Source organism: Macadamia integrifolia, chromosome 11, assembly GCF_013358625.1.
Source record: "Macadamia integrifolia cultivar HAES 741 chromosome 11, SCU_Mint_v3, whole genome shotgun sequence".
Lineage (NCBI taxonomy): Eukaryota > Viridiplantae > Streptophyta > Magnoliopsida > Proteales > Proteaceae > Macadamia > Macadamia integrifolia.
In genome coordinates this window covers 17,125,561-17,140,026 of record NC_056567.1, presented here as the reverse complement: position 1 = coordinate 17,140,026, position 14,466 = coordinate 17,125,561, and the positions used below count along the sequence as shown (strand labels likewise).

General features: G+C 36.7%; 1 protein-coding gene across 3 annotated transcripts; it reads left to right on the top strand.

Moving 5' to 3' along the window:
- Positions 1 to 260: 260 nt before the first annotated feature.
- LOC122092672 (PH, RCC1 and FYVE domains-containing protein 1-like) lies at positions 261 to 13,855 on the top strand. Of its 3 annotated transcripts, XM_042662903.1 has the most exons (9): positions 261 to 630; positions 1,717 to 1,803; positions 3,372 to 3,461; positions 3,582 to 3,668; positions 3,763 to 3,954; positions 5,083 to 7,200; positions 8,345 to 8,491; positions 12,532 to 12,965; positions 13,266 to 13,855. In XM_042662903.1, the coding sequence occupies exons 1-9, from the start codon at positions 589 to 591 to the stop codon at positions 13,384 to 13,386; spliced, it is 3,318 nt and encodes a 1,105-aa protein (XP_042518837.1). In that variant the 5' UTR covers positions 261 to 588; the 3' UTR covers positions 13,387 to 13,855. The 3 variants fall into 3 exon arrangements, 2 of the variants coding, with proteins under 2 accessions (XP_042518837.1, XP_042518838.1); XR_006144261.1 differs by lacking the exons at positions 12,532 to 12,965; positions 13,266 to 13,855 and adding an exon at positions 7,305 to 7,439 and having other exon boundaries at positions 8,345 to 8,475; XM_042662904.1 differs by lacking the exons at positions 12,532 to 12,965; positions 13,266 to 13,855 and adding an exon at positions 7,305 to 7,379 and having other exon boundaries at positions 8,345 to 8,477.
- Positions 13,856 to 14,466: the final 611 nt, after the last annotated feature.

The following is a 14,466-nucleotide window of genomic DNA, read 5'->3' as shown; positions in this document are numbered from 1 at the left end:
GGGGGGTTGCCAGGTGGCTAAAAAACCAAAAGAGATTTTTCATAAATAAAAAGTGCCACATGGAAAATATTTTGAACCCACTTCACAGATGGACACAGAATAGTCCACCTAAAGGTTGCCACGTCAATGGTTAGGGAAGAGCAATCAAAGGGAAGAGAGATCATAGGCGCATGTGCCGCGCACGTGCAAATGGGGGGTTTTAGTTTATTTTAAAAACCTCTTTGCACGAAACACGAGAAGAGTATAGGAATGGTCCGAATGGAAGAATAGATTCACTAAAAAAGAGAAGCAAGGGAGAAGAAATCTACTCTCTCTCTCCTTTCTCTTTCTTTCTTGTCCGAAAGCCTGAAAGTGGTATCCAATCCTTGTTGCATACTTATCTATTTTTTCAATTTTCTCTGCAAAGCAACAGTAACAGGGGCAGAAGTAGAAGATCTGCATTCTTCATTCACTCACATTCCCTTGTTAAAGTTCCCATTTTGGGAAACCAAAGCCTTACTTTTTTATACCCTCTGTGCTGTTCCTGTCTGGCTTCCCTTTCTGTGCTATTTTCTTCCATGAAAAACGCAGGAAAAGAAACCAAGGAAAATGGGTGAAGAATCAGTAATAACAGACAGAGCAGTTGAACAGGTTCTTTTTTATTTTTTTCTTTAAATTCATGAAACAATACCCATCTCTTTGATTTTGACAGAAAATTTGTATTTTGTCCCTTTTTTTTCTTTTGTTTTCTTAGTATGATCTGGGCAAATGTGCTCTATGTTAGTGTCTTTTTGCTTCTACAAGCTCTGTTTGCTGCTATGCAATGTAATTCATTTGCATTATTTGATTGTTTTATTTGAGTGGACAAATGTGACTGTGATTGGCTTCTTCTGTTATATTGTTCTTCTCTTTTTTATTTGAGATTGTTAAATAATCTTGATGGTCTTTTGATGGCAAATGGGTAATGTTATATATGATTAAAAGAGGTTCCAAATTCAGACTTTAGAGTAGAAGAATTTTTCATCTCAGGTTTTGATTCATTATTTCTATATTGAACTGTCTAAGTCCTTCCCTATTCCTGTTTCTTTCCTTTTTGTTTTGGAGGGGATGGCTTGTCTTTGTGAAATTTGGGTTCTGCATGAATAGAGGGGTGGGGGTGGGAGGCAAGGAGGAATATTCACAAGGAAGACAATGATTTAAGTTGGTTTCTAGATGAAAAGGTTAAAAATTAATGTTTTTGGTAGAAATTTGTAATTTATGATGTAATGCAGTTTGATTAATTAGCTGTCATAAGTGTAAAAATGGCAATGTTTTGCGTTGTTAATTTGTAGAATTGAGAGCATTCTATTATTCTCTGTGCACACTCAGCATCAAAATTAGAGATTTTCCAGTAACTAAGAATCTCTTCGTCTGAAAGTACAAACATCACATGCTGGTTTCAACTCAGGTTAAGGTCACTACATATTGTTCTCATGTTCAGAAAGTTTCTTGGTCTTTCCCTTTAGGTAGTTTGGGGCTCAATCTGTCAATCCTCAGTGACTGTCTAAGATCCCGCTATTTCTTGTTAAGGTTTCAGTCAAAGTGGTATGTTGAATATATAGATTGGTGGGTAGGTAGATAGGTACTCTGTATTTCTGTGCTGTCCCATGTTTCATTTTATGTTTTACTGGTTCCTCCTATTTCTTTCTACTTGCGGTAGAAGTCCATATTTGATTAAACATCTTGTGTCTTGTGTAGGCAATTGTTGCATTGAAGAAGGGTGCACATCTTCTTAAGTATGGTCGAAGAGGGAAGCCAAAATTCTGCCCTTTTAGGCTATCTCCGGTACTGTCATTATAATGCTTTCTATAGATGATAAATTCTTAATGATGTGGTAAAAAAGCATGACATTGTACTTCTCTAATGTTGAAAATTACCAATTCGATCGATCGAGAGATTCTGTAGTTGAGTGACTTAACAGTTTTGTGTTTCCTCCAAAAAAAAAACGCAGTTTTGTATTCATATTAAGTATGAAGTAAAATATTCTTTCGATGCATAAAGTTTATAGAAGCATCATTTCATGAGGTAGGTATATATCTGTCACAAGGCATATTTTGTTTTTATCGGTACCTATTCTACAGAATGGGGGGAGGGGGGAGGGTGGAGGTAATGGCCAGGAGGCTCGAGACCTCCTGGTGAGTGTGGGCTTAGAGCACCACAGCTTCACCAACTGCGCAAGGCAGTTGTTGTTCTATCGTAAGCGATATTAATATATTAAATGTGTACTTTTTCTCCAATAGGTAATTGAATTCTATTTTTTTTAATTAACCATACTAGTACCCTATTATTCTTTCTTTCTTTCCTTTTTTCACCTCCCCACCACCAATTAGCTGTGTTGAATTTCAGTAAGACTCAAAAGATGAGTTGAAATGTGGGAGTCGTGACCTATCTTTGCACTACTTTTCAACATGTGAATTAGACGTTCTAAAATTACCAAAAAGAATGAGAAATAACCGACAGTTTATTAACATAAAAATTGATCATAGGAAGGATTTGGACTGTGTCAATCAAGTATGCATCAGCATAGGTTCGCAGGGTGTGGTGCGAGAGCTAGAGCACAAGAGTAGCAAAGTGAAATTTAATGCTGAGGTTAAGGGGGGGCCACATAGTGCTCCTTTTTTTGTTTGTGTGTGTGCATTTCTATTTTAAGCTTGATCTAGCAAAAATATCTGAGTGATGAAAGAACAAATGAAGCATCTCCATTGCTTACTCAATATGGATTTTAACAATAGACATATTGGAGAACTCTCCAAATCCATGGCTTGACTTTTCTCAAAGCAGCCTCTCAAGCACTTGAATTGATACTCTTATTCTTAAAGCATGAAATTTAGATCAAGTAGGAATGACATACCTATTAAAATGATTAGGTTACTTATTTTTTACATTCAGGTAATTTGATTTTGATATTATAATATTTCTATATAGTTAATATCCAAAGCTTCTCCTGCAAAGCTGCGGGTGAGACTGTGTACATTTGCCCCTCCCAGACTCTGCAGTAGTGGGAGCTTCGTGCACTAGAAATCTCTTTAAAAGTTTAATATTTCAAATCTTGTAAGAGTGTCATATGCCAAAAATAGGTCGAAGATGTAGTGGCAATGGCAATGGTTCAAATAAGCTCTTGCCGGGTCCAAAATGTAATCCGAATTAAACAAAGGTATATGTAAGCTATCTGCTTCCATTCTTTGCCAATTCCAATTATCTTTGGTCCAAAATGTTTACATACTTAACCTATCACTCTTTATTATTTAAAACCTTTTGGCATCACCAACTCTTATTTTCTTGGCTTGTTCCCTTGGTGATGCAGGAATATTTTGTTTAAACATGACTTACTTTTTTATTTCTTTGAGTTTCAGGATGAAAAGCTGTTAATATGGTATTCTGGTAAGGAGGCAAGAGAATTAAGGTTGAACTCAATTACAAACATTATCCGTGGGCATAAAACTGTAAGTAAATTGAAGTTAATTCTTACCTAGGTATTCGTAAATGATTTTCAATCAAATGCTCTCTTGTTTTACTCTAAATGTTTTTTGCCGTTAAATTTACGTTGTAACCAAATGCTGTAGGTAAATTTTCAGAGGCACCCTCAACCAGAAAAGGAGTCACAGTCTTTTTCACTTGTCTATGGAAATGCTGAATGCACTCTAGATCTGGTAACCTTTTCCCTTTTGGTTCCAATGGTTGAAACTTTATTTTTCATCTCAATAGACTTATATCGTTAGTGTGAGAACTTTTTCTGTTTCGTAGATATGCAAGGATAAGGAGCAGGCTGACTCTTGGGTTTTGGGCTTAAAAGCCTTGATATCAAGGCCTGACCACCCTAAATCTTCAAATTTGTGGAGCCGCCGAGGAGCACTAACCTGTGCCAACAGTCCAGTTGGTTATTCACGAAGAAAGAAAGATCTAGGACTACTGGAGGTTTCCACCAAAGTTTCTCAGGTACAAAGGATAGCATTGTTTTCCATTGTGAAATAAATTTTGCATTCCCAAATAATGGCATAACCATACAACCATATATGTAGCACACAAACTTGGCAGTGGGTTCTATCGTCTGGAAGTTACTACTACCTTGTATATACACTTTTTTACAACTATCTGTGTACTTCTGTTTTTCCTATAAGACTTTTCATACTGCCCTGTTCATGTCTGGCTTCCCATTGAATAATAAAGGTCCACTTCTGCATCTTTGGCAAACTGCAATCAAGGTAAATAGCTAATGAGTCGTGGACTAGGTTAGGCAATAATGAAATAGTGTTTTACTAAATTCATAAAAATATGTTTCTAGAAATATGAGGGACTAATGCTAAAATTGGGTATTAATCTATCATTGTGAAGATTAATAGTTTAGATAGTGACAAAATAAATGCCACTTGTACTTCGAAGCTTGCCAAAATCCCGAGTGAAAGGATCCTTTGTCTGATCCCAGTTTTTTTTTTTTTGGTAGAACTGATCCCAGTTCGACACTCAAATTTTCTAATTTACATCTGCAAGAAGTGATAGATTGGTTAACATAATATTTTACTCACTTTTATCTAAAATATAAACTGTAGAGTTCATCTTATGGAGAAAGAATAGTCAATCGAGTGATAGCTATTCTGCTTTCTTATATATATTGACTAAATATATTTCAATGCATTCTATATGGTCTTGGTTGGTAAAATTTTATTGACTATTGTTCCCTATGTGATACTGAGATACACTGTCATAGTATCATAAGATTCATACCATATAAAGATTATAGCCATTGGTTCTCAATTCAATTAGATATATTAAAATCTATACTGTCATTCAAAATTTATGTTTTAAGTATACAACTGGACATCATGTACTTAGATAAACTTATGTCCATTTAAATTAACAGTATAGCATTATTGCTTGAAATACAAACTGAAAGATACATTAAGGTTTATCCTCATATAATCATCTTTAAATGGGTTGCCTCTTAAATAATGCATTACGAGCTAACATAGCTTTATGTATGGCATGCTGTGTGCTAATCTATGTTCACTTTCCTCATAGATTAATATTTACAATTACTTCACTGCATTTTTTTTTTTCCGCGTCAAGGTGCGCAGCTTATGTGGAAGTCCACGGTCACTGGAGGAGAGGTGTCTTTCAGATGGCTTGTTATATTCTTCTGAGAGCTTTTATTCATCAGCACCAAGAACTTTGTCAAACATTCAAAGTGTAATGGGTATTGTATTTCCAAATTCATTGTATTTGGAGCCGGATTATCTGAATGAAAAGAAAGAAGCTTACACTAGCACAGGGAGTCGTAAGAATCTCCTTAATGGGGTTGGTTCCCAAGTTCATTCTTTTTCACCATCAGACAAGAATCATATTCTGAGGGATGTGTTTCTATGGGGTGAAGGGTTAGGAGGAATAGCAGGGGGTGGTGCTGACAGATGTGATACCCCAAGTCATTCTCAATCCGATTCTGTAGTCCCCAAGTTATTAGAATCAATAATGATGTTAGAAGTGCAGAAGATTTCTTTAGGAAGAAAACATGCTGGCTTGGTTACCAAACAGGGTGAAGCCTATTGCTGGGGAGAAGGAAGTGGGGGAAAACTTGGGCACAGAACTAATATGGATGTGTCTGATCCCAAAATTGTGGAATCCCTTAATGGGGTTCACGTGGGATCCATTTCATGCAGTGAATATTACACTTGTGCTCTAACACTTTCTGGTGAACTTTATATATGGGGGGACAACAGTCATGGTGCCGGATTTATTGGGGATATGAAAAATAGGAGCAAGTGGCTGCCTTATAAACTTTCTGGTCCATTGGATGGAATATGTATATCAGGTGTTGCATGTGGGGAATGGCACATGGCAATTGTTTCTTCCTCTGGGAAGTTATTTACATGTGGAGATGGGACATTTGGCGTTCTTGGACATGGCAATCTGCAAAGCATTTCCCAGCCAAAAGAGGTTGAATCTCTGAAAGGATTAAGGGTAATGTCTGTTGCATGTGGGCCATGGCACATGGCTGCTATTGTCAATATCATGGTTGATCATTTCAATTCTAGTGTTCCCAGTGGAAAATTATTTACGTGGGGTGACGGGGATGAAGGAAGGCTTGGGCATGCTGGCCGAGGAAAGAAGCTTCTACCAACTTGTGTTGCACAACTCGTGGATCATGATTTCCTTCAAGTATCTTGTGGAATAATGCTGACTGTTGGACTCACAGATACGGGTATAGTGTATACAATGGGGAGTAAAAAGCATGGGCAACTGGGGAATCCACAGGCCAGAGATAAATCGATTACAATTGTGGAAGGCAAACTCAAGGGAGAGTTCGTTAAGGAGATCTCATCAGGATCATACCATGTAGCAGTCTTGACATCGAGGAAAAGAGTTTACACATGGGGAAAGGGTGCAAATGGGCGTCTAGGATTAGGTGATATTGAAGATAGAAACTCTCCAACATTAGTGGAGGCCTTGAGAGATAGACAGGTAGAAAGTATTTCTTGTGGATCCAGTTCCACAGCTGCAATTTGTTTGCACAAATCTGTATCCAGTACAGATCAATCGGTTTGTAATGGATGTAGAATTGCATTTGGCTTTACCAGGAAGAAGCATAATTGTTATAACTGTGGCTTTTTGTTCTGCCGTCCATGTAGTAGTAAGAAGGTTATTAATGCTTCTTTAGCACCAAATAAAAGCAAGCCCTTTAGGGTATGTGATTCTTGTTTCAATCAACTGAGGAACAATGAACATTCAGATAGAGTACTAAAATCAGAGAACCCAAGCCCAAGACTGCCCCTGACAGCACGGAAGCCATGCTCTGACTTGATAGTAAGCAGTGGAGAAGTGACATTTACACAGGGCCCACTGATTTCACCCAAACTTTCCAGCCAAGAGGAAGAAAAATGCGTTGAGGAGAAAACCTTGTCAAAACTAGGGGGAAATGAGCGCCCTCTAGAAACTGTTTCACCTTTTTTATCTACTCTGCCAAGATGGGGGCAAGTACCTATTCCCCCATTATTCAGCAAATATGATAGAGATAATTCTCCAGTGTTTCACCACATCTCCAGAAATGAATCATCTTCTGCTCCATCTGTGCATTCACAACAGATGTTAAATGAATCAGAATCTAAGTTTCCAACTGCTAATGGAGTGAATAGTGGCTCATCTGAATCAGGGAGGACCCTTGCTGAAGAAGTCGAGCATTTAAGAGCTGAGGTAATTATTTAATCTCATTTGAGCTTCAAAGTCTCATATTTAGGTTTATGTTGTGTTGCATTTTGTATGTGTGTGATTTTGTGCTTGTTTCTTCATGTTTCTAGTGGTTTGAGTTGGTTCGTGTATGTGTGGAGAAATTGTTCCTGCTTTGAATATTTACCACTTGGATGGATGACAAGGTAGCAAAAATGCAACAGAAGTGAAAGACAATGACTGGTGGCTTCTATCTGTTCCAATGTGTATGACAGAGTAGCACCTTTAACTTGGTTTTATTCATACTACTTGCCACCTTAAAAATTGCAAATGCTGTTCTTTGCTGTCAAATTGCTAAAATTTAATATCTAAAAATGCTTTGGGTGGATTAAGTAGACAAATTTGGGGAATAACACAAACCTATGCATGAAATAAAGAGCTGGTTATGGAATGATGTTTCTTGGAAGAGAAAAAATGAAATATTGGCCAAAAAAAAGGCATAATGTCAAAATATTTCAGAAAATGTTTCAACAGGGAGCTGATATTCTATAATTTTCTGTGCATATTGTACATTAAGATGGAAGTGTGATTTGTTGTAAATAATCTTTTTCTTATTCTTTTGTGGAATACTAATTTTACACAGTGTTCAACAACCTGTCTATGGTTTTCCCTGCATACTCCAAGATCAAACTGTATTTTAACTCTTTTCTCCCTTCCCTTTTTTTCCTAGCATTTATGTTTTTGTTTCTCACATTATTATGTTACCTACAATGTTCAAGATAATCTGTGAATCTTGACCAAAGCATATGTGCTCAAGTCATTTATCAGTCAACATTGTGGAATAGCAATGTCTACAACTTTGTGTGTGCAGGTTCAGCACTTGGTACTCATTGGAGAAAGCCATGCGTTCTCTCTAAGAGCTAGTCATGTTGCATAGTAAACATGAATGGTTTTTTAATGTCAGCCAGTGATTCTTTGATACATGTAACTGGATCACTGTAACTTGCCTTTCCATTTCCATGATATCATCTAAATGTTTTTATTCCTATAGTTCTTTTGGTGTAGTCATGTTATCAGATTCACTGTTATGACTATGCTAACTTCATTTTCATTTTGTGCTTTTTGAGGTGCTTCTTTATTTCGTTCTAAACAATCATTTCTTTGTTTATAGGTTATGAACCTTGAAAAGCAGTGCCAAATGAAAGGCAAGAAGATCCATGAATATCAGCAACAGATTGAGGAAACATGGTTAATAGCAAGGGAGGAGGCTGCTAAACGTAAGGATGCAAAAGAAGTTATTAGAGTTTTAAAAGCGAGGGTAATTTTCTTCTTCTATGGACATAGTTTGGGTTGAGTTAAGCCTTTACATAGTATGATTTAAACATTTCTCGTGACTAATAAGCATCATCAGTAGTGGTTAAAATTTACTCGAGTGAAAAGGTAATCTGATTTTGACATTGAAATGTCTTTCTGACAAAAAATCATATTTGTTTGCTTGAAAATAAGCATGGATATGGAGGGGCGTATGAGTAAATCATTTTTAAGTTACGTGTCCTTAATAGGAACAAAAACAAATGGTTAGATAAAGAAAGGCCTTGATTTGGTGGAAATTTGAAGTGAAAAGTTACACTCATAATGTAACCAAGGCACCGTTTGAAAAACGTTCCGTTTCTGCCGTTTCTGTGTTTTCTTGTTCCCAGAAATGGAGAAACAACTCAAAAAGCGTTTGATAAAGTTATTCCGTTTCACCCGTTTCTAGAAACAAAAATCAAAATTTATGCCTATTTACAATTCTAGAAACGACTTTGACGAAACAAGTCCGACTTGTTTCATTGTTTCTAGAAAATAATTTGAAAGGAAAAAAAAAGTTGTGCCCAATAAATCTCTCAACTATTTAACCATAAAAAGAGGCAATCGAACCCTCTCTCCCTTTTGGGCATCCGATGATACTATTGGGTTTTTTAGTGGCATAATATCTGCAAAAAATGTTTCGAGAAACAGGTTTATCAAGCACCAAAAAATCTGTTTTTGTTTCCGGAAACATGAAAATCCGTTTCTGCTGTTTCTAGACATAGAAACAACAGAAACGTAATCAAACGGTGCCTTAAGTTTTCCTTCATCGGTGGATGAGAAAATCTCCTGTCCACCAATGAGGTGACCCTGTGATTGAACTCTTTGGTCATCATTAACTCCACCCCTATTGTAGGTCGGAATACTCTTCCCCATGTTAATCAAAGGGCTCAGATCTCCATAGTGAGGAGAATCTCTCCTTCACCATAGGTGAAATGAAACTTGGTCCTAAGATGTATACAGAATTTATATATACATTATATCATACTAAAGGGTTCATGGCAGTGTATTGGTACAATACTGTTGAATATGGCTAATAGGTACTTATAACCAGGTACCCCTGCATCTTGTTTCTATTTTGAAAGACAAGATCTGGTGTATGGCCTGTGTTTGCTGTGCCATACCAGTCCTTCACCGCTCAGCTATTAATATGGTTAGACCATAATTAATAATTTTCAGACAGGATAAATATGGGGGGAAATATGTTGGCTAGATTTTGTTTTAAGAGGTAAGTTAAACTCGGGAGGAAAAAAAATTAATATTTTTATTAAAGAAATTTGGGTAGATTTGCTAATGATGGAAAGTTTTTTGGTAGATTGGGTAATGAATAAATATTTTTTGTTTCACCATCAATGTAAGGAGTTCCAATTTTCTTGTTCAAAATGTTGGGATAGACGTTTGATATTCTGGATTGGTACATGTCAAACATAGTGCGCCATTCTTACCTATATGATCCACCATATATAGACTCTTCCTCGGTTTTTTTAGTGGGAATTTTTTTTTTTTTTGGGGGGGGGGGGTTTGTAAGAATGGTTTTCAATATTTTAATTTTCCATGTTTGTTTGGTCACATTGTGAAGTCCAACGAGTTTGAAAATGGTTATGTTAGTAGATGATGACATGGACAATATGTCCATGATGTTAGGATGCAAACAAAGTATATATGGCTGTGTAAGAAAAATGCTGTGTTAATTCTTGAGACAGGTAAATTCTATTTTCCTTGACCAATCAATTGGGAGTTGGGACTAGCTATGGAGTGTATCTTTCTGTTAGTCCCCTGTTTTTCTAGATGCAGTTAGAGAAGTCTCCTGTATGTTGCCCATTGGTAAAATATAAATCAGAGAAGAGATTTTTGAGATCAACTCATGTATCTCCTATTAAAAATGAGTTGACTGTCATTCATTCTCCCATATGTTGCTCATTGGTAAAATATAAATCGGAAAAGAGATTTTTGAGATCGTCATGTATCTCCTATTAAAAATGAGTTAACTGTCATTCATTCAACTAAAACTGGCAGAAGAAATATTTCTTACACTTATTCAGACGTTCACTACTTATTCACGAATTTGCTAACTGAAATTATTACCATCTGGGTTGTGATAGCCGCTGAGTTGATATGTTGTGTGTTGAAGAATTACTTATCTATCCAATAGTCGGAATTAGTAAATCCTCAGTCTGCAGGGCATATCTGTCACAGTCATATTTTCTATTGATACAATTGTCTATAGAAAAGCTTGTGTATGCATGTTTATGCTCAAGACAAAAATCCTTTTCCTCATCCTTCAGATTCAACATAAAATATGAAAGTTTTTTTTCCTCTACAATTCTTGTGATCGGGAATTATAAACTAATTTGCTATGGATTAGACATGGTAGAATGGGTGAGTTCTTCAGGAGGGTTGTGCACACTGTAGACACCATTGGTTGGAGTTATACTCATTTTACTTGTGGATTGGTAGAGACTCTATTTCAGCACTATTGTCCTTGTTCCGTTATGCATTTTTCATACGGTTTAAATCCTTGTTTTAGAGCCTCAATTCAGCCATCATTCCCTGGGAAAAAATATTTCAATTCTATATTTTTGTCCTTACCCCTACTGCAGGCATAACTTTCCTTTGGTGAGTTTATTGAAAAATATAGATATATGATTGACCAACCAGTACTTGAATTGTCAATGCTTAATTCATTTCTGACTTGCATTCCAGTCCTTTTCTAAATGGCATTGCTTGCAACTGCAAATGATGGGATAGAATGGTGGTACAGAACTATATAGCTTCTAGCTGAGATTCGACTGGATGAACATTTTATGTTTCCATTTTCTGTTTACATCTAGTACAGTTTGAATAAACTTTTACAATAACAACTACTAAATAGTTACAACTATAATTTATATCAAATAGGAAAAACATATGTTACAAACACATGCTTTATAGCTATAACCATCACATTTTATTCTGTCATTTTATTACTACACAATTATGGGAACCAACTCCTCCATCCATTCATGTCTTATGCATCTAGTGTATAGAGTGCAGTTGAATCCAGCTGAGCTCTTACCAGCAACAACAAATGATGGCTTATGTACTCTCTTCCTTTCTGTCCTCATTTTCCCAAAGTTGCTTTATGAGTTGTCAAAACCTTTCCTATAAACCTATGTGTATGAGGAGGAAGGATAACAGCACCTGGGGGGTTAGTGCGATAGCTTGTTTCTGGACATATCATAAATACATTACCAATTTATCGGCTCAACTCAGCACATCCTTCAGAAAAGCAACACAGTGCATGAGGCTCCCACTACTACAGGGTCTGGGAGGGGCAAGTGTACGCAACCTTACCTCTTGCTTCGCAGAAGAGGTTGTTTCCAAGTTTTGAACTTGTGACCAACATGTTGCAATAGTGCAGCTTAACCATCGTGCCACAGGCTCACCGCATCCTTATCCCAACTAAATGGGGCTGGCTACATGGATCCTTTTGTCCAATCAGCTCCATTCAAAGCTATACTTTTTACTAGTCCTACGTTATGCATGTCTTTTTTCACCGCTTCTAGAGTTATTTTAGGCCTATGCATGACTCTTTTAGCTCCGTCAATCTGAATCAAATCACACCTCTGTACTGGAGCATTCAAAAGGCCTCTGTTACACATGTCCATGCCACCTCAAACTATTTTGTCACAACTGATCATGCAGTGGAGATAACCCTAAATTAGCTCTAACTTGTTCATTCCTTATTTCTTTTCTAGTTTTACCACTCATCCATCTCAACAACCTCGTTTCAGAACTAGTTGAATTTAGTAATGAGCAGCAGTGATGCTACCATAAATTTCCTTATGTACTGTAGAATGCTTACTATGTCACTTGTTTATAGTTTGGTTCAAATCTCTAGTGCATTTACTGCTGTCATGGTTGGTCTCTGATTCTATGGGGATTCATACACATGAAGGCATTCTGTACTGTGATCTGCACTCATTAATGCTATGATCTCATTGTTGACACATGCTTTTTACAATGCAGCTACAGGTCATGTTTGAGAAACACTCAAAAGCAACAGAAACAAGCACTTTCTCTGCCCTCGGCAATGGAGCTAATATGCATCGGCATCATACCCTACCGACCTCTACGAATAATCCAGATTTAGATGCTGCAGACCCTCCTTTGCTCATTACTAATCAATTGCCACCTCCAGTTTCTGTGCTTAAGAACAGGCTAGGTGATCCATGTAGCTCACCTATGTCATCTTGTGATACACTATCTAGTATGCATGCTCGAGACCTGTGTCACAGTTGTACTAGACCAGTGGAAGGTTCGCATGTTGCAACGACGGATTCGAGACAAACTGTCCCTAAAGCATTGAAGGCAGAGTGGGTAGAGCAAGATGAACGCGGTGTGTATATTACATTAACAAGTTTACCGAGTGGAAGGAATGGACTGATTCGGGTGAGATTCAGGTAAATTTTGGATCATACTTCCTTCAGTACGAATTTATGAATGGATAATCCATTTACCTTGCTATACACGTGCCATAGGTTACATGGTAAATGTACCATGATAGAAGGGTATCATCATCAGTCTGTTCGTTTAAATGCATCATTTGTATCCAGCATGATCTGGCAAATCACATTGCTCTAGTGTTAGGGATGTTGTGCTAAACTTACCAGTCTCTGTATCAGAAGCTCTATAGTACCCATATATTTTGAATCACATATAACATGAAATTAACATTACCAGCATTCGTGTGTGTTTTGCAGTCGGAAGAGATTTAATAAAAAAGAAGCTGAGCAATGGTGGGAAGAGAATCAATTGAGAGTATACGAAAAATACGACATTGAAAGGCACGTCACTCCTAGCACAAAAAAGATGGAAGGTTGAATTCGCTCCTCCATTGCTTTTTATAATACTACCTGATATTGGAGTTCATCTTAAAAGACTCCATCTGCAGCTTGTCAAACTGAACCCAATTGATACAAGCCATGCTTGCCATATTCACAGTAGGATTGCAGAGGACAGCCTTTTGCTTAATCCATGGTTTCTTTTCCAGCTTGAAAATCAGATCAATTATATGTCAAAGGCGACTAAAACTGTCCACTAAGAGAGAGAAATGCTACAGGGACTTTTGCTGGGATGAAATTTCTCTTTTTGTATGTAGGCATCAGGGTTGTTTGAATGGAGAGATTATCATGGTTAAATTGTACAGAATAAAGTGATGAAAGAAATAATCTCTTGTGCATGTGTATGATTAAGTATAAGTCCTGCAGTGCTGGAGACCCCTTTTTGTTTCAATTTCTGTTCCAACTGAGTTCATATCTTCATATGAAAGTTCTTCAAATAGAGTTGGCCATGTGACAGTAAGAAGCTTTGAAGATTGATTATATTTGGAAGAACAAATGGATGGATGAAAATAGGAGAGAAAGAAACCAATACATGGAGAGGTGATTTGAGTTTTGCTATGAAAATGGAGATTTCAATCTAGACCATAATCTTCCTACTTAAACAATTGGATTAATACTTGAAACCCCCCTCCCCTCCTCTATTGAGGTGTCATTTAAGTAGTTTCTATAAATTTTGAGCCCCTCCCTTCCTCCCTTCCCCTTAATCCTCCTCCCTCTGTGAGTGTATTTATAACTTTAAAATTTAAACCACAATTGTCTATTTTTTTAAGAGTCACCTAAACATCCAAGCTCTTTCTTTGGTCGAAGACTGCTTCGTTTTTAGATGAATATATTTACAGTTTATCTCTTTTAATCCCTTGGTTGCTTAATCACCTTGACTACTATGCTCGATATCTTCTTTGATTGTCTTTTATCTTATTTTCAAAAATTATTTTAAATTCAGTATAAAAAATAATTTTAAAACAATTTAAAAACTATTATCATTATGTCTTTATCAAAAATTAAAAATCTCACATAAATTTTTAATATAAATGTAAAATGAAGAAAAAAATTCTTTCTT

Bases quoted from the DNA above. Each gene is read 5' to 3' on its own strand.
- LOC122092672 (XM_042662903.1), top strand. From the start codon at position 589: ATGGGTGAAGAATCAGTAATAACAGACAGAGCAGTTGAACAG. The intron at 3,462-3,581 runs GTAAGTAAATTG...CAAATGCTGTAG, and splicing joins TTATCCGTGGGCATAAAACT to GTAAATTTTCAGAGGCACCC. The intron at 12,966-13,265 runs GTAAATTTTGGA...TGTGTTTTGCAG, and splicing joins CTGATTCGGGTGAGATTCAG to TCGGAAGAGATTTAATAAAA.